The sequence below is a fragment of the Tyto alba genome, unplaced genomic scaffold, assembly GCF_018691265.1.
Source record: "Tyto alba isolate M040663 unplaced genomic scaffold, T.alba_DEE_v4.0 Super-Scaffold_2, whole genome shotgun sequence".
NCBI lineage: Eukaryota > Metazoa > Chordata > Aves > Strigiformes > Tytonidae > Tyto > Tyto alba.
Genome location: NW_024881282.1, coordinates 33,521,269 through 33,540,947, shown reverse-complemented (window position 1 = coordinate 33,540,947; position 19,679 = coordinate 33,521,269). Strand labels below are relative to the sequence as shown.

General features: G+C 52.5%; 1 protein-coding gene across 2 annotated transcripts; it reads left to right on the top strand.

Annotated features, from left to right (window-relative positions):
• Positions 1-1,177: 1,177 nt before the first annotated feature.
• On the top strand, positions 1,178-19,226 carry CBX6 (chromobox 6). Of its 2 annotated transcripts, none has more exons than XM_042792091.1 (5): positions 1,178-1,284; positions 1,478-1,521; positions 1,724-1,789; positions 2,006-2,072; positions 10,311-19,226. In XM_042792091.1, exons 1-5 carry the CDS (start codon positions 1,216-1,218, stop codon positions 11,280-11,282), a joined length of 1,218 nt encoding a protein of 405 aa, XP_042648025.1. In that variant the 5' UTR covers positions 1,178-1,215; the 3' UTR covers positions 11,283-19,226. The 2 variants fall into 2 exon arrangements, with proteins under 2 accessions (XP_042648025.1, XP_042648026.1); XM_042792092.1 differs by having other exon boundaries at positions 1,183-1,284; positions 10,365-19,226.
• Positions 19,227-19,679: the final 453 nt, after the last annotated feature.

Genomic DNA, 19,679 nt, shown 5'->3' with positions numbered 1-19,679 from the left:
GGTGCCAGTGCTGTGCAGGTGGCTGGTGAGGTCACGGTGGGTTGAGAAAGAGCAGCAAAAGCAAGTTGGCTGTTGCCTGGGGCCACTCAGTCACAGCTCCCCTTTTTCCAGAGGGTGTAATTCCAAAATGCACCCCCTGCTCACCCTAAAAACAGAGGTAAAGCACAATATGCAGTTGTGCTGTGCCAGATGGTACCTGCAGGTAACAGGATCGTGATCTCCACATGAAGAGAGCTACAGGGCCGTGAGCTTCCATCTTGAATCACAGAGCATGATTGTGGCTGAGGTTTTTTTCTTTCTGTCTTTTTAGCACCTGCAAGGGAGTGTAAAGTACACTGCAAATTAAATAGGATTTTGCAGTAACACTCAGGGCAGGGAATTCCTCTATGTGACTTAACATTTTTTTTTTTTTTTTTTAAAGGTTTATGTAGCACGCTTGGCCCACTTACCTTGCAGCACCTTATACTAGCTCAAAAATGAGGGCACATGCAAGCGCCAGCCAGAAGGAAAAGAAGAAGAAAAAGGATTTAAGCACCTTTATTGCTAATTTTTGCCATGGTAGGTACTTTAAGACTGCCTGCTTCCTCACCCAGCTGGGTAGAGGTGGGTGACGGTGCATTTGCGTGTACAGAAGGAGGAGAGGAGGCAGCGCGGCCCCCGCGGCCGCCATTGTTTTAAGAAAAAAAAAAAAAAAAAAAGAAAAAGAAAAGGACCCGTTTGGGCGGGAAGGGGCTGAGGCAGCGGTGGCGCACCGGCACCGCCGCCATGCCGAGGCTCTGCCCGGCCGGGCTTCGCTTTCCCGCTCCCCCGCGAACCGCCCGGCCCCCCGCCTCGAACACCACCGCCCCCCCCCACCGTGGGCAGGGGCGGCGGGTCCCCCCCCCCCCGTCACGGGGCGCGGAGCGTGCGTGGAGGGGACGCAGCGGCGGCGCCCCCGCCCTCACACCACCCGCCGTGCGCGGCCCCTTTAACGGCCGGCGCCTGCGCGCGACCCCCTTGCCTTAGCAACCGCCCCCCCCCCCCCCCCTCAACACACACCACCCCCCCTCTGGGGGGGAGGGTCACGCGCGGCCGCGGCGGGAGGGGGCGCGCGGGCGTGCGCGAGCCGGCGGCGGCACGAGGAGGGCGGGGCGGGGGGCAGGGGGGCGGGGCGGCGCGGGCGGGCGGGATTATTATGGGCTGTGGGCGCCGCCGCCGCCGCCGCTGAGGAGCAAGATGGAGCTGTCTGCAGTGGGGGAGCGCGTTTTCGCCGCCGAGTCCATCATCAAGCGGCGCATCCGAAAGGTGAGGGGCCGACTGGTGTGGGGGGGGTGGCGGCTGCAGGAACTCCCCTCACCCCCGCTCCCCCCCCCCCACCCTCCGCTTCCCGCTGCCGGGCCCCGGCCGCGCCGCTCGCCGGCCCGCCGGGCCCCCGCCTCACCCCCCGTCCTCCCTCCCTCCCTCCCTCCCTCTCTCTCCCGCTCCCCGTGTGTTGCAGGGACGCATCGAGTACCTGGTGAAATGGAAAGGCTGGGCCATCAAGTGAGTGCATCCCGCCGGGCGCGGGGTGGGGGGGGGTGGGGGGTCCCACCCCGGGGGCCGCGGGAGTCGGGGGGGACGGGATGGGGTGTGGGGGGGGCGTCTCTGATTGTGGCCGTGGGGGGGGGGGGGGTGTGTGTGTTTGGGCGCTAACGCCTTCGTTTGTGTCGTCCCCCCCCTCCCCCGCCGCCCCTGCCCCCGGCAGGTACAGTACCTGGGAACCCGAGGAGAACATCCTGGACTCCCGCCTCATCGCCGCCTTCGAGCAGAAGTGAGTGCTCATCCCCCATCCCGGGCTGGGGGGGCTGGAGAAGGTTTGGCTTTGGGTGGGCAAGTGAGAAACGGCATCCAGGCTCGTCTTTTTTTCTTTTAGCTTTCCTTTTTTTTTTGTTATTGGTTTTTTTTTTTTTTTTGTTTTGAACATGTATGCCTCTGTTTCTCCCTTGGGAAAAAGTTTTAACTTCTTGACAAATTTGACTCCTTAAAGGGAACGAGAGCGTGAGCTGTACGGGCCCAAGAAGAGAGGACCTAAGCCTAAAACTTTTCTCCTGAAGGTAACTCTTATTTAAATAACTTAGGCCTAGCCAAATGTCTCTCAAACCTCATCAGTGCGTGCCCTTGGAAGGACTGGACTTTCAATTGACTTGTGCCTGCCGCCTGGCTCTGGGAACGCGGGGACAACCCGACGGGAAAGTGGGTGGGGGGCAGGGACGCAGAAGCATGCGAGGGGAGAGCGTGTGTGTGTGTGTGTGCGTGCGAGCGACGGGTGCCTCGGCAGGACGGTCGGTACACGCGGATGTGCACAGTGAGGCTGCCATCTCTTTTTCCAATATCCTCTCCCTCTTTATGGCTTTCTGCTGCCGCAGTGGAGAGCCAGCCAGCCCCGCTCCCTCTTCCTTCAGCAGCCTATTCCATCTAGCCGGCGCCCTTGCAACTTAGCAGCACGCTGAGCAGCCGGGCAGCTGTGGCGGGAATCTGCCGCCACTTGTGCTCCTCCGATTGTGTTTCAGGATATAGGCTCTCCGCGGGAGTTTCGTGAAGGGTTCATGTTTTGATCTGTAAACTGTAGGCTTGTTTAGCTGTTGGAGGGCGGGGTGGGGGGTGGGTGCAGCAGGGGCAGGAGGAGTGTTTCACCTCTGCGTAGGACAGTAGCTGAAGTTTCCAGTTCTCGTCTGATAGACCCAGCATCTCTGCAAGGAGGTGTTGTCATAGCATCTCTGCTTGCTTGCAGTGAAGAACAAGGAAGGTAGTCCCTTGTGCAGCACTGCTGTGTCGTGTCCCGTCCCCCCCCCCCAGTTTTTTTTTTACTTTCTTTTTTTAACTAAGAAACCTGGTAGCTGCATGACTACTGTGTGAGCTCTACCAATTTATTAGTTTACAGAGAAAACTCCTTGATTTGCTTCCTTCTTCCCCCTCTTCTCAGTCTCAGACTTCAAATGAATGTAGAAACAACACACCTTTGTACAATTAAGACGTATGAGCAAGCTCACATCTTCCCCTGGTTTTGTTCTGGTATAAAGCCCTGGAACAGCCAGGGTGAACCATGTGGTAAGGCATCGCTATCACTAAGTCATCCTATGGCTTTGGGCAAGTCATTTAGCCTTTGTGTATGTCTCCCCATCTGTGAAACAGGTTAATACTTTCCTTTGCCTGACAGCGGTAGGAGCTTTACTCAAGTCAGTGCAGCACTTTAACTGTATGAGCACCGGAAAGAGCAGTGAGGGGTAGGGTATCACCTCTCCTCTGCTTTAAGAGGACATAATGAAGCACACAGAAGATATGCAGGAACATGTGTATTCTGATGCCCTGAGTAAAGCCCAGGGGACCATGATAATCCTTGGGAAGTCCTGCTGACAGAACTGTCCTTTTCACTGCCTGTTTTTCTGCTAACAGTTTTCTGGATCTGCAGTCTGAGAACGACAAACATAACTGATACGTACCCTCTCTTACACTTTATTCAGAGAAACTAGACTAGTTGGTTTTTCTCTTTCTGGCAGTCATGCATTAAATGAAACCCTTGTGTTTAGGTTTCCAACAATGCAGAGGAACGCTTAAAGGGAAACCACCAGCTTAAAATAGTTCTCTGCTTGAATTAAAAAATACTGGTATTTATAACACCTGACATTGTTCAGAGTGGTAGAGGAGTGTTTATGCTGCACTTTTAACGTCAGTGTGTGTAATCAGTTTCTTTTCTTTTTGATTCTGAATGTGATATGGTAGAATTCACTGCCAACTTCTCACTCATTTAAAAAACCACAACCAACCCCCAAAATCAAAAAATAAAACCCACTCATTCCTCCTCTTCTCCCCCTGCTCTTTAAACCACCCCCCCACCCCCCCCCCCCCCCCCCAAACTTGGAACCTGAATTATTCAACAGCATCCGTTGAATCATGTCCCTGACGTGTTTCTGTGGCACATCTTCCTTCTGCCAGCTTCTCAAACGTTACTGAAAACCTGTAGGTTTGTGGAGCTGGCTTGGTACTTTGCAGAAGATGGATCGCGATAAGGAGCGAGATGAGCTCTCCTGAAGGCTGGTGCCACATTGTGGGAGAGGCTGGCAGGGCAGAGCGCTGCTGCTGCCGCTTGGTTTGCAGCTCTGGGAAACAGGAGCTGCTGAAACTGTTAGCACTCTGACTTGCCGTTTTTCTGTGACTTTCGGATCCTACCCTAAAAATAACACCCCAGGGCCACGCCCCAAGGAGTAACTCTATCTCTTGCTAGCCCTATCTGAACTTGTTTGAGCTCTGTTCAGGCAAACCACGGTCAACACAACTGCAGACAGAAACATGACAGAGGCCGGCACGATAGTTTGCATCGTACGCCTCTCTTGGTCGGTTCTGACCTGCCGAAGATGCAGGTTTGACCTCTGCCAGCCCTGCAGCACCAGTGCCGCTGTGGGAGGAGTGGGATTTGGCTCTGCCTCACGCATTGCTAATGATGTTTTCGAATCTTTCAGCTGCAGAATCTCTTGCCAGTGAGAATTTCGGAAGCAGGGGAAGAAATCTGATTCTTGGATCCCAGAGGGAGTTTTTGCAGTTGGCAGTTAGAACAATATTCTTTTTGATCTGTTAACTGAACAGATTAGGCCTGGATGCAGTGATGTTTAAGCAGGAGTCTGGCCTAGGACTGCTTTGGTAGACTAGTCTGCCATTGACTTGGTGGCTTGCTAGGATTTTTCATGTGTATCAGTGCTTAAATTTGGGCCTCTGAGCCTCCAGTAAGGCTTTGAAATAAGCGCCCCCATATGCTGCTCAGTCTCCTGGCTTGTGCGGGTGTTTTAGTTTGCAGTTGGGGCTAGGTTTATCCTCGGATTAGTTCTCGAAAGCTGCAGATAGGCACCCAGGGGGATTTGCAGAAAGCATTCCAGCAGGTTAGTGGCCCACGCCTTTGGAAAAGCTTTGAAAAGCTGCATCTTTGGCCACCTGCTGCCTTTATAAGCCAGGCTTCTGTTGCTGAGAGCTGTCTAACACTTGCCCTTTAGATCAGACTGCAAAGGAAATTACAGACCGGGCTTTGTAATATCGCTATCAAGATGGCTGGTGTTGAAAGTGACCCCTGCAAACTTCAACTGCAAAGTTTTGGGCAGGAAGTTGGTCTTTATTCTCAGCATACTAGGGGCAAACTTTCCCACAGCTGAGATCAAGCTTGGCGGGAGGTTGTAATTCTTGGGAGGCTGCTGGTATGCTGTGAACTTTGTGCTGAGTGTATGGGAAGCGGAGTCCTTGGTCTGAAATGGGCAGCGCTGTACATAAGGCTCTTGCCATACTACTTAGGTGCCTGGCAGAAGTCATCCATGAGGATGGGCCCTTCAGCTCCAGGTCAGAAGGGAAGCTGATGTGAGGTTAGAAAAGAGACACACAGCACATGCTGTAGTGATCTTCTTCTTTTCCCCTGCCTGGTTTGCTTTTTTTATTTTGCTTTTCCCTCGGCACTCCGCTGTGTGGAATGGAAAAACTTGCCAACTAATGTAATAAAGTCTAGCAAGTGCTGTTAAGAGGCAGAGCCCAGTCTGCAAGCTCAGTGGGTGGCTAGCAAAGACCTCAAGTTAGGGTGGCTGTAAATACTAAGGTGAAAAGACTGGGGAAGGTTAATGAGGAGGAAGAAGCGAGGGGTAGCAGAGTAAAGGAGAGCCTTGGTGGGAGGGGGGGGGGGAAGAAGGGGCTGAGCAGCATGGTATTCTGTCGTTTTGCCCTTCCTTGAACTCTAGAGTTGGAGTTGGGTTTCTTTTGATCTCCTCCCTGTTCATAAATTATCCCCGAGCGGTTTGAAAACAGACCGTTCCCCTTTGTAGCATTTTGTTCCCCATCCAGTAGGGAAACTTTAGTTTATGGCAGTGTTGCTTGGGAGAACTGTGCTATGAACTGGCTTGCTGTTGCCTTGTCACTTGGAAGACTGCAGAAGAAAGAGGGCGATAAAAAGGCAGAATGGCAGCCAAAAAGGGGAAAGAAGAGCTCTTGCGAATGCTGTTTGGAGCAAGGACTGTGGGAATGCAGGTGGAGAATAAAAGACAAAGCAGAACCAGTAATTTATGAGAGAGTAGCGCTACTATGGTGCAGCAGCGCTACTGGAAATGACTTGATTTTCAAATAATTAACTAGAAATCCGTTGCCTTACAAGGTCTCTTTTTTTTTTTTTTGGTACTTTTTTTTTTTTTTTTTTCTTCCAAATTGCAGAGGTTTTGATACAAATCAGGTAAGAGAGGCTTTTCTAAGCACGTGTACGTGCTTGTGCGCCTCAGTGCGTTAAGGGAATGAATGAACAAATATGCTTGCTGGGCCTCAAGGGACATTTATTCAGAAATAGTAGGGAACAGGGGAGATATACTGGTTCCCAGGGGCAATGAGGGAGAGCTGTGCAAGCTAAATAAAGGTGATACATATCCCAAAAGGGAAGGGGGGGAAGGGAAGCAATCCTAGCAATTGGCTTGCTCTCGTGACAGAGCACTGCAGCAAACCTCCAGAAGCTGCATCCTGATGTAGGCTGAGCTGTAAGCAGGGAGTGAATTACTTCGTATACATGCTGAGTACCTCTTCAGCAGTGAGCAAATCCTGCAGGTGAAAACAGCAAAACCCAGAGAGCTAGTTTCCATTTGGAAAACTTCTGAGTTAAGTAGCAAACTGTGGTGACACAGCTGAAGGGATTAAACGGGTTTGTTTTTCAAAGACCTTACGCTCGTACGGCTCGTGAGTGTGATTGAGTAATGGATCCGTAGCAGGGAGAAGTGAGTTTCCAGCAGATAAAACTGGATACCAAGTCTTCTCCAAACCAGAGGTAGCAAGTTACTGAATGTAAAGCTAGTAGCAGGAGGAGAGCTCAGAAAATGGGCTGTTCTCTGCAGGGAAGAGACTTGAGTTTGTATAGTTGATGCCTGAATAAACCTGATCCTGTGGTAGGAATACTGAGCTTTGCAAGTGAGAGGGCTCTGGGGGCTGGTCGTAGATAAAGCATCTGATACTATTTTTCTTGAAACCTTACCTGGAAAAACAAGATCAAGGTAAGCTGAATATTTGCATATTGCTCTTTGGAACTTGCATTGAAGCTGGTCACTGGGGATAGCAGTGTAGCACCAGGGGAGGACTGTTGGGTCCCAGCTTACCCTCTCTAATCTGGCCAAAGAGATCGATGCTGCATGTGATCTACCTGCAGACTACTAAAACTGGAGTTGAATAAATGCAGAGAGCTGAAACATGAGTTAGAAACAGCTTCAGCCTTGAGGTGCCCCAGAAGTAACTGGAAACGCAGGCACATAGCAAGTAAAGAAGACCTAGTGGTTCTGGCACACTGGAAAAGTCCTACCCATGAACCAGGGCTCTGTGCTAGCCGCTGTGTAAGCACAAAACCAAGACAGGTCTCTCTGTCAAAACAGGGCGGGAGCTGATTAATGTGCACAGGCTCAGAAAGTAAAATAGTCAGGACTACAGAAGTGGCCGGGCAGTGACCATCCCAGCATTATCGCTTACTCATTCAGTGTGGTTGATGGGAAGCTTTGCTGAGGAATTTTGGGGTGTATAAGGCAACTGTGGGTGGGTGACTGCTTCCCCCAGACTCGGGGGAGGCCGCTGCCTTTCTCACACGGGTGATGGAAGGCAGTGCTGTGAGCAGGCAGCAATTAGACTCGACTCTGAGCAGAGTGGCACAGAGGGGGCAGAACTCCTCACTCCAAGGCGTGATTACAGGGTGGGGAATTGATGTAGAAGACATGCGGAGTTGGCAGCAGGACAGGCCCTGAAGGATGCCTGTGTTTTACCCGCTGAAGCTGTGGATCAAGGATTTTTACTGGTGCATCTGTCTGTACCTTCTGCCTGGCTTCCCTGTCCGGTGTTTTGAACGGGACATCGTGCTGCACTTAGCTCTCAGCTGAGCAGTGGTAAATTAGTGAGAAGCCCAAAACACAAGAGCAGCAGTGCTGGAAGGACTGGCTGTGATGGCAAAGTAACGGGGGATAAGGAAGTACAAAGTTGTTAATTCAATCTGTGCTGGTATGTAATGTCAGAAAGAAAACTGTAGCTTGTCCTGGTGTCTGCCGGGGACCCAGAGGGACCTGTGAAGAGAGGGAGCAAGCACAGCCCTAGATGTGCGTCTGTCCGTGCCTGTGACCTCCCGACAGGGTCTGCGGGGTCTCTTAAGCTGTGGGTCCTTGGGATGGGGAGAGTTCGTATGTGGTGCAGGTTGCTCATCTGGTGCTGCTGCTGTGCTCAGGACTGTGGGATGCCTGGGACAGGAACTGTGTCTAACTATTCAGAAAACGAACAGTTTGGGGCATGGATTAGCATGTGAGGCTGAGGAAGGAGAAAGTAACTGGATACTGGGATGCTTCCTGCTACAGCAGGACGTGTTGGGGTTTGTCTGTGCTGGGGACGCTTCCCTCTAGGTGGGTGAAACAGCCCTGTACAGCCCAGGGTTAACATGGAGAGTCTGCATGCCTGCCTTGGCAGTCGTGTTATTTGTCCCTGTTTCTTTGTCAGTTGGCTAATGCAAAGTCTAGAGTCGCTGGTTCAGATGTGCCTTCAGTCTCCTTTTTCACATACAGCCAGGGAAGGAGGCCTCGTCTTTGCAGTCCTTTCAAAGCCAGGATACAAGTAGTACTGAAGGGCATGATCATCCAGCATTAGCCAGGGAGGAACAAAATGTCTTCACGTCTCTGTTCTCTGCTTGTTCAGGATCTTCTGCGGTTCCCATGGGGATCTCGGTGGGAGATGAGGGGCACTGGGTGACGGCAAAGCTCTGGGGATGTAGGGCCAGGGCTTTGAGCTTATTGTGCAGGAGCTGGCCTGGGCCCCTCGCTTAGATCTGTTAGATCCCTGCCTTTACACGCACATTTTTCTCCCCCAGGCGTTTCTCTGGTAGGAGGCACAGACTGCAGGGTGACAAAGGAGATGGTGTTGGAGTGCTTAAGCTCTTAGCTGGCAATAAGCCATCCCAATCTTGGCGTGTGCAAGGGGGCAACGGGATGGAAAAGTTGGGGAGGAAAAGCAGCTGTCTTCTTCTGGCACTGCAGTTCTTGTTGTGCCCACGAGGTGGGGGAAGCTGCTCACTACACGGTCAGTCAGAGGGGGGCTCGCCTGTTGTGTGTCCCCCCTCCCAGGCCTGTGTGACTTCTGCCTGTGACCACTGCCGGGAGGGAATAAGGAAGGGAGGGTTTGTTTGGGCAAGAAGCAGGGTGCAGGTGGGAGGCTGAGCTCTAGAAGCAACTGTGCTCTGACAAGGCGTTATTGAAGAATATACTCTGGGTTTCCATGCCCACAAGTTCTTCAGGTCATACTACCTCAGCTTACCGATTAAACTGTTGTTCCTGCGGCCAGAAAATGTTCCTGTCTCTGGTGCGTGAACTAGGGCAGGTTTTGGCACGATCTCCAAGCACCAGAAGAGCTTAAAAGTCTTGTTCCCCTGCCCTGGTTCTCAGGCAGGGCTGGCACCGAGCAGTTGAACCGGTGCTGTGTCTGCTCTGTTTCATTAGTAGGTTTCAGACAAGTGTGGTGTTCAAAAGGACGAGGCGATCTCTTTGGAGATGCAGTTAAATTTGGCTTGAATTCCAGTTGGTGTAGTCCCTGGCTTTAAACATTGGACCTCGCTTCCACAGCAGAGTGAGGATGAACAACTTGCTTGTGGTCTCGAGTTAAAATTAAGCTTCAAATCTCTGCATTTCTTGTGTTTGGCTAAGACAGCTCTGTCAGACCAGCCTCACCCACCTCCATCTGTGTTCCTCAAGACCCCCCTTCTACCATGCTTTCCAGAGCAGATGAGTCTGGTTGTGAGAGCAAACTGGATGCATTACTCTTCCTCTCCTCCTTGTCTCGTGCTCGTTTTGTAGAGGACCTGATACAGTCCCCTGTTTTAGGACTAGTACGTAATTTTGGATGCTAACTCAACGCTAACAGCCCCAATGCCTACGAGGACCCTTGGTTGTTTGGACAGTGGAGGCTTGTGCATATTGGCTGACGATGACCGAGGGAGGGGCTTTGGAAACCCTTAACTGTAACACCGAATTGTGGCTGGAGGGTGGCAGTTTCCTCCTGGGAAAAGCACGTGTCGAGAGGGACACAGCCTATGGTGTAATTAGATGCCCAAAAAGGATATAGGCAGTGCCTCGTGCTTGTACGGGTGTCGTGCCATAGCTGTCAATAGCCCATAGGTGTGTATTTGTGCTTGTCGTTCATGTGGGTATAAATGTGACGCGGCATTGCTGGTAAGCGCTTGTCCTGAGGTGAGCAGTGCCCAGTTTGAGACTTGGGTGCACCCAGGCTGCCTCTCTGACCCTGTTTTTTTTTTTTCTCTCTCCCCACCACCGCAGGCTCGGGCCCAAGCGGAGGCCCTCCACATTGGGGATGTACACTTTTCTGTCAAGCCTGGTTCTAGCACCTCCTCTCCCAAGCTCCACTCCAGCGCCGCGGTGCACCGGCTCAAGAAAGACATCCGGCGATGCCACCGCATGTCCCGGCGCCCTCTGCCCCGTCCAGACCCCCAGAACGGCGGGAGCGTGGGTGGCGGGGCTGGCATCCGTCCTCCCGTCTCGCCCTTCTCGGAGACCGTCCGCATCATCAACCGTAAGGTGAAACCCCGCGAGCCCAAGCGAAGCCGCATCATCCTCAACCTCAAAGTCATTGACAAAGGTGGGAAGCCAGCCAATGGGGCCGGGGGTCTGGCTCGGCCCAAGATCCCCTCCCGAAACCGCGTGATTGGCAAGAGCAAAAAGTTTAGTGAGAGTGTCCTCCGCACCCAGATCCGCCACATGAAGTTCGGCGCCTTTTCGCTCTACAATAAGCCGTCCGCCGCGCCTGCCCCCTCTCTGGAGGGCAAAGGGGAGGCCGAAGGCTCCCAGGCAGCCTCCTGTGGGCTCATTATGGGCTCCACCCCCTATGATGCCCCCAGCTCCAGCTCCTCTGGCTGCCCATCACCCGCCCCCCACTCCTCCTCCGACCCAGATGATTCCCCTCCGAAGCTGCTCCCCGAGACCCTCAGCCCAGCCATCCCCGACTGGCGCGAGTCAGAGGTCCTCGACCTCTCCATCCCACCCGAGTCGGCCGCCACCAGCAAGCGTTCTCCCCCGGGAGGGTGCAGTGGGGGGCAGACGCCCTCCTTGTCCCTCTCCTCTTCCGACCCGGAGCAGGAGGCCGGCGACTGGCGTCCCGAGATGTCTCCTTGCTCTAACGTGGTGGTCACGGATGTCACCAGCAACCTCCTCACTGTCACCATCAAAGAGTTCTGCAACGCGGAGGATTTCGAGAAGGTGGCGGCGGGCGGCAGCGGAGGCGGCAGCAAGTGAGCAGCCAGGTTCCACCCCCCTCCACCCCCCCGCCAATCCAGGGGCGTGGGGGAAGCTCTATCTGCGAGAAGTCGTGGTGCGAATGGCTGTCCTTAGTTCTCTCCTTCTCCCCTCGGCTGTCCCTCTGCCCTCACTGCCACCCTTCCTCCTCCTTTCCCCCCTGCCCACTCCTTCCTGCCTGGAGGCTGGAGCGTGTCAGTGCAGGGGTGTGGGGGCACCCACCGTTCCCGGGTGTCGCTGCCGCTGGGAGGAGGCAGGGAGGGTCGTGGTGGGACTTGGGGGGAGTGGTTGTTTGTCCTTGAATGTGGTGTTGTCCAACGGACGGTGGAGCCTTTGGGGATGAGGGATGGGTGAGCATGCGTCTGTGTGCCTGTGGGGCTGGTGGGGAAGGCGCTCTTCCTCCTCCTTCCCCTTCCATCCTTGACAAAAACTGAAGAGGAACTCCAGACCCTTGAGAGGAGGATGTAAGAGAATTGGAGCCCTCACCCACGCTCCCAAGCCTTTTCCCACAACGTGCATGCGGTCTCTTCCGTTCCTACGTTTCCCCCTTGCCATGACTCTGATCCTGCCATCCTTCCCCTTCTCGGCCTGTGGCCTGGATCTGCCCTCTCCTCTGCCGTCCTCCTGGCAGTTGCTGATCCAGACGCCCTCAGAGCAAGGGGGAGAGGGGCAGGTGAAGTGTCGTGCCTGGAAGGTGCTTAAGACAAAGCTGGGGTGGTGGGGGTTGCCCCATGCAGCATACGCCCCGTATTGGCTTCCCCTTTCCTTTGACTATCGGTGCTACCTTGGCAGTTGTACGGGCACTTTCAGGTGCCTCGGCCCCTCTTCTCCTGCATCTTCCAGCTTGCTCAGCTCTGCAGGGGGAAGGGAGGAAAAGGGGAGTCCTGCTTCTGGCCCAGATCTTCCTCCTGGTGTTCATCACTTGCACTTGCTTGGGGGAGAGGGCATGAAATGCCCTTCCCCGGCCTTTCCGTGGTGGAAGTGGGAGAGGGCTGTGCATCCATCCTTCAGTTCGGGGGAAGATAGGCCAGGCAGTGAGATGCTGCCCCAGTCAGTTGAGGCTGGTTTCCCACCTTGCACGTAAGCCTCCCCTGACCCTTTTTGCTTCCCCCCTGCTCCCTTGGAAGGAGGGAGGGATGGATGCTAAGGCGGGTCATTCGCTCTTCCTGCTTCCTTATGTGTCTCCCCTTCTCTCTCTTCCCTGTGGCGGATGGCCTGGAAGAGGGTTCCCCTCTTCAGCATCTGAAACAGCCCTTACAACTGTCAACCAAAGGTGCTAATAAGAAACGTCGCTCTCGCATCGTATGCACGTGTGCTGGATCTCTTCCCCCAGAGCTCCTGTGAGCTCATCTAGAAATTCCTTCTATTCACCCCTAGCAAGTAGGAGCGAGCAAGACCACAGCTTGCTGTTCTTTACTCACAGCTCCCTCTTTCCCTGACCACCCTTGTTCACATCCAAAATAAGCTCTCTCATTTGCCTGCCATTTCTGGCTTGCTCCATTTCTGTGTTGAGTCCTAAGCTTCATGGTGAGATCCTGTTCCTTTGCTTTTCCTTCTTCCCCTACTTGCACAGGACTCAGCCTGTAGGGGCAAGGAAAAGAGGTGCTGATCAATCGGTGGGAGAGCCTCACCCCCTCAGCCCCGTCCCTGGTATTCGGGATGGGGCAGAGGAGTGTCACTTCTACATAACATGCTGCAGAGGTGAAAAGGGTGGAAAAAATTCTCCGTGCCAGGGCTCACCTACTTAGAAACCTGCCCTGGGCGGGTGAATGTGAGTGGAATTGGCCCCTCTGGTGCTTCCACATGAGGCTGCTCAGGAGCTGCCAGCTCAGAGGAGTATTCTCGTGTGGAGTAGTGATTTTGTGGTTGCAGTGGTCTGAGGGTAGAAGGGAAGGCAGTCTGTGGGAGAGAGGTAATATTTGTCTGCCCAAGGGGCGTTGTCGGGACGGTAGAGGGATAGACCAGCAGCTGACCTTAATTAGGGCTTCTGTGCCCAGAGCTTGTCTTTTCCCCGCCTCCAGCGCCTGGGTTGGTGTAATAAAATCATTACTGCCCTCCCCACAAGCCTTGCCTCGCAGCTGGTGGCATTCAAAGCTGTGGAGCATGGTGGATTCACACCAGTTGTGGTTGGGTGTCTGCGCAGACAGTCCGAGGGGGGTTCCAGGTGCTGTTAGCACCACCCTTTGCACACCTCTTTCTTTTTCTTTCCTTGGTTAAAGAGCTTAGTGGACTCTTTGGGGATGCAGTTGCATTCACAGCTGAAGCTAGGGGCAGGGAGGAAGAGACTTCCCTGAACCATTCACCAAGCTAAGGCTTCCTATAACTTGTTGGACTTGTGTGCGTGTCTGTATTAATACCTGCCTGTATTTTTTCGTGTCTTTTTTGGTTTTGGTTTCTTGTTTTTTTTTTTTTTTTTCCCCGCATCTTTCCTGTGCCTGGCACACCCAGGGATCCCTTATTTTAGCATAGCCTATCCATTTGACTGCAGCTTCAAAGATGAGCAGTTTGTAGGCATAGGGAAAAGCCCGTTCTTAGGGAAATAGCGAGGAGATTCTTCTCTTTTCCCCCCCACCCTTTTCAACAAGAACTATTCTGCAGTTGCAAGATAAGAGGAGCTTCTTTGTGGGGTAGATGCAAACTGGCCAGTCACTTTAGGTTGTTGAGTTACTGTTTGGTGTGTATGTGGTGATGTGTTTTGTTTCGTGGTATTGAGGTTCTGAAAAAAAGAGAATAATTGAAGCGTTTAAGTGGGAGATAAAAGGGAACTTTAATAGGAAACTCTTGATGTGTTTTGGCCAAGATGTGTTTGCTTGGCAGAATTCTTTTCCCCAGTGTCTCTTGTATGGTGTTCTTTGGGGGCAGGGGACAGGAATTGTTTAATTGAAGGGGTTTTGCCTTTCTCCAGAGTGACAAGCAAGGGGACTGTCTGTGAAGAGCAAATCAGTGGGTCATTGCAGGGATACTCCGTGAGGACCTTCTTCCTGTGGTGAGATGATGGGGCTTGTTGTGGCAGAGGAACTCGTGCAGTAGATCCTCTTTGTGGAGGAAGAAAGGAGTATGATCCGGCTTGCAGACACAGCTCAACTGCTTGTGTGACAAATCTCTCCCTGGGTGGATCACCAGGTGGGAACCAAATCCTGAACCTTTGGATCCAAAATGAGGATCCTGTGCTGTTTTGAGTTAGAGGTTTGCTAACTTGAACGCAGCAGCAGCCTCAAGTTCCCTCAGGTGGACAAGCCACTTGAGGCTGGCTAACCGACCTTCGTATTCACGTGGGTTACACTCCTCCTTCTGAATTTTTGCCTTTGCTCCTTAATGGAGGTGGGAAAGAAAATCCATCCATGCCATTTAAGAAGTGCATGGGATTGAGGAAGGAGTTTATTTGAAAGTATCCCTTTCCCTTCCCCGTAACTCCTAGAAGAAAAAAACACAAGGAAAAAAAAAAAAAAAAACAACAACAAAACAGGGAAGTATTCTCTGTGTCTGTGCCATGTTTGTTCTCTTGTCGTCGTGTTTTTAGAGGAGATTTTATGATGGAGTGGATAAAGTGAAATGATTAGTTTTGCATAAAAAAAGAAAAGTTTAAAAAAAATTTCTACAGGGAGAGAGAGAGAGAGAGAGAGTTTAAAAATGAATAATAAATGCAGTGATTGCACAAACTGTAGTGGTATTAGATGGTCCTTAGAGAAAAGAGTATTTTGTAGTATCAAAGCATGTGTGTCTGGGATGGTGTTTGGCTTGCTTGAACTGGAGGGAAAGGCATTCTGGGACTAAGCAGCGATCTCTGAGCTGAAAAGGCAAGTTGTATGTTGGAGGAACCCTGTCTACAAACCCTTCCCGTCCTTGCCTCCCAAGTGTTGGAGTGAGTTCCCTTCCCTCTCATACCTCTCCTGTGAGCTAAGGTGGAGTCTCCAAGTGGTTTTCCGGCCAGGCGGCCCTCAAACGGCCGGTCGCGTTCTGCCAGAATGTGGATCGGGCCACCAACATGGAAACAGTTGACTGACTTTGCATGCACAGCAAGCTGCTAAGATTTGGGGTTGGCATGTACCTTTCCTGCCAAGTCACTGTCTCTTCTCTTTTCCCTCCCCCATTTCCAAGCAGGAATAAACACAGTGGGCTTATCTCCTGGGAAGCAGATATGCCTCCCCTCCTTAGGGTCTCTTAGCTTCTTCCAGCGTCAGGTAGGGAATGGCGTTTTTCCGTATAGGATTCACCACGCCCGGACAGAGCACCGAGTCCCATCTGTATGCAGTCTGGTGTCCCATCTCTGACAGTGGCTGGATCTCCAGAGGCAGATGAGAGCGCTGCCTTGTGTGCTCTGAAGGTGCTGCCGAGCAAGGGACACTCTCTCCTTGAGGCCAGCAAATGCTGGAGCTTTTGGAGCGGGGCGGGGAGAGGAACACCCTGATGGGACTGTGCTCAAGTGTAGGGCTGCTGCCTTCTGCTCTGGCTTCCTGCGAGGTGGCAGGGAAGAGTTGCCTGAATGCTTCTTCGAAGTGGGGAGGCAGCTCTTGGGTGCTGGCTTCCCCATCCAAGACGTCTCTGCTGGGCGTTCATCTGGTGCGTGGGAGTGACTGCAGGGAAGAGGGGAGCCACCAGATGTTGGTGTCTGAACAGAAGGTGGCAGGCAGGGATTCGCTAGGACAGCTTTTCTTGTCTGGACTTCTCTGGTGCCCTTGGCTTTGCAGTGGCTGGTGACGAACGTCTCGATGCCTCCCATGGCCCGGGCTGTTCTTGGGAACTTCTTCTTCTCCTCTGCCCATCGAGCTCTGTCAGTGCTTCCCACAGCCTTCAGCTTGGAGCGGCAGCCTCCTGTCTCGTGCTCTCTTTTCTCCTCGCTGAGCAGAGTGGGACTGGGGAGGCGTGAAGCTAATGAGATGCAAGCTCCTTTCGGGATGGAAAACGGAGAAATAGTGTGGTGAGCAGGCCCAGCTGGGGTGTAAGCCACTGCTTAATTTCTGTTTTCAAAAGAGAAAGGGAGCATTTCTCTGCGTCTCCCCTTACCGAAGTTCCCAAGGAGATTTTATGAAATAAAAAACAAACCAACCAACCCAGTCCTGCTATTTACCAGGTAGCAGCTGTCTCTGAGCTGAGTCTTCCTAGGGATTTCACTCCCTTTCCCAGCCCCTCTTTGTAGAGGAGGTTTCGGCAGCTCCCAGTGTTTGGAGATGATCGCCTTCCTGGGGACCTCCTGGCAGAAAGAGGTTGCCATGCTGAAGGATGGTGTCCCGAGTCCCCCACGCTTCTGCCCGCCCCGAGTCGTGGCACTGGTGGGGGCTGCTCAGGAGCAGGTCCTTCTTCCCAGGGAGGTGTAACAAACCTGGAGTGCATGTCTGGCTAAGTGCTTATTTTTCCCCTCACTTCCTTCCCCACCTTCCGACAAGACCTTTTCCTCCTTGCCTGGCGCATCCTTTTACTCCAATGTCGCTTGCTTTTGCTGCATTTTTCAATCGCCCAATAATCGTGCAAGAGCTGGGATCTTATTTACTTTTTATATATAAATATATAAATATAAAAGAAACCCTCTCCCCTCCCCTCTTTCCCCCTGTCTCACCCACCACCCTGTGCGCAGCCTTCCATGATCTCTGCTCTGAAGGCGCTGTGCCGTAGAGGGTTAATTTGGGGCCGGGGATTCAGTGCCTCCTGGGTTCTGCTCCTTCTTGGTTTGCCGTGGCCTTTCTGCCAGCTGCGTCACTGCCCTGTGCCCCTGTCTCCCTTGTGCGAAGGGGGTGGAGGGTGGAGGGGACCATCCTGCTGAGGGTGCTGGCAGCCCGACTCCCGCGGCGTTTGCACAGAGCCAGAGGAGTGCTGAGTATTGCTTCAGAAATCCCCCTCTCCCTGTCCGTGCTTCCTTCCCTAGGTAACTCCAGCAAGGATCTGCATTTCATCAACGCTTCGGGGTTGAGCAAATAAGTGGCTTTATTTTCACTTCTTCAGTGTTTTTTTTTCAGATCCCTCCCCAGAGTGCAATGTATACGGTTTCTTTTTGGTGGTGTAGATGGGAGGAGATGTTGTTATCTCCAGCCCTCACCTTTACCCTTCCGTCCTCTACTTCTCCCCCCTTTCGTTGTTGTCCTGGGTCACACTGACGTGGCTGGTGGGGTTTGCACCCTTGTCTCTGCAGGGTCAACAGCCTCAGCACCAGCAGCTCCGCGTGTGTTCTGCGTGGTGCCTCCGAGGTGCCTGGGGTCCCACCTGCCTTGCGTGCGGAGCTGCCGCAGGGCCTCGAGTTTTTCTTTCTCCCTTTCTTTATATTTCTCCTTCGGGGAGCAGAAGGGGAGGTGTAGTCAATGTGCCCTTCCCGTGGTGACGGGCTGCCTCTGTCCCTTCCAGGGGTGGGGGGAAACGAAATGTCTCCAGGGCTGTCCGAAAGCGCGGTCCTTGGGGTGAGTGCTGTGCTTTGAGCCCTCTCCCCGCAGGCGCCCGTGCCGGCAGAGGCGGCGCTGGGGGTCGGCTGAGTGGAGCAGGGAGATGGGCGGCAAGCCGCAGCGTGCTGCCGCGCAGGCGAAGGGAAGGAAAGTGCCAGAAGAAGGGCGAGGGGCAGCCAGGGTGAGGCCAGCTTCAGCGGCGGCTCGGCTATATCTGGGGGCAAGCAGCTGGAAGCGTTAATTCCCATCGCAGGGCCCCCGGTTCTCGACTTCGTTCCGCGTTCAGCTGAGCACTTAGAGCTTGCACTAAGCCGCGGGGCTGGGCGCATCAGAGCACTGCGTGGGGTTTCGGGGCCTCGTAGGACTGGCAGGGCCCTTACGGGCTCCTGAGCATCCCCCCCCCAACCTGCACCCCGCTCTCCAGGGGTGCTGAGGGCTTCCCTGAGGGTTTCCCTCTGGGCAGAGCACTTGTGCAGGTAGGTCGCTTTTTAGCGGTCCTGGAGGGAGCCCGCTGCTTTCAGCCCCCCCAGCTGCAAAGGAGTACGTAACTTTAGGTCAAGTTCTCAAACAGAACAACAAAAAATTCATTGTGATGACTTTTTTTTTTTTTTTTTTTTTTTTTTTTCCTTCCAGAAGTTGTTGTGCTTGTGCCTCCCCCAGGCTAATCAACTTGGCATGCTGTCCTCCCCTCCTCCTTTTCTCTCCCCTGCCGTTAAGCCTTGTACTGTCCTTAAGAATAGAGGACTCTCTCTATTTTGGGATATTTTTTTTTTCCCCCCCTGTTTGTTTTCTTTTTGGATAGAAAGTTGTCCGCTGGTGGTGGAGGACAGGGGCCTGCCTCATCTGTTCCTTCCTTTCACCTTCCCCAGTGCCAAGCTTAGGCTCAAATCCTGCAGATTCCTGCAAATACTGAACTTTGAGCAGATGAGTTACCCCACTGAGCTATGTGGTACTTGGGTGCTTCAGATTCTGCCTGTGCTTGAGTTTTGACAGCATCAGAGCCTTATCCTTTCTCTTAGAGAAGGTCAGACCTAACTCCTAGAGTGCTGATGGTTCTGGTGCAACCCATCTGTCTTTTATTTCCCCTCACTTGGCATACAGAGTGGAGGTGGTAATTTTTTTTTTTTTTAATTTAAAATAAACCTAAATATGTATCTTGTAATTTTTTTATTTTGAAAAAAATGCATTTAAGGATTGTGCACGGATGAATTGTATATCTATATTTTTTTTTTGTCTTGCAATTTTCATTTTAAATATAGTGTTTGTTCAGTTTTTGTTTTGTTTTGTTTTTAATCCAGTTCCCAGCTGGCTAAACTCTGTCTAGAGCGGATGGGTGGGAGGCATAGCCACTGGGAGGGGTGATCGAATCGCCCCTTCCCCTGGCGCTTCCCACAAGAAAATGGTTTGCTCCAGGTTTTGGGGGTGGGGGTTGTGCTAATTACTCTTGTATTCTTGTACATTTTGTTCTTTCTGCTGCTCTTGAATATTGTATCAATGCCAGAAATGGGGAGTTAAAAATTTAAAAAAAAAAAAAAAAAAAAAAAAATTAACCCCAATAAATTGTTACATTCCAAAACCTGTTGTCTTCTCTTCCTTGGGCGGGCTGTGACCTGCTCTGCAGTCAACCAGGAACACGCTTATTGCCTCCTCGTGTAGCGTGGGTCAGGTCTGCTTTGGGTCTTCAGACCTCTCCAGAGACGGAGGAGCTCTGGCAAAGGAGGAGGGAGACTTTGACTTTTCCTGTAGTGCTGAGGGAGAGGAGGGGGGCACTTGGGAGGAGCGTGGTCAGGCTGCGCTTGCTACAGTTCAGCCTTCCCGGAGTACTTTGGAGAACCTCCCATGGCTCTCCTGCATCCTTTCCTTTTAAGAATGGAATTAAATCCAAGTACAACCTAGCGCTTGGTGGCTGAAAGAATGCTTTAGGCTTTTCCCAACTCCAAAATGTGTGCCTAAGTGTACTTTATGACATGCTAATTGAAGAGAGTAGAGTGAAAAAATACTCTTAATGTGTGTAATTAAAGCCCCGCGT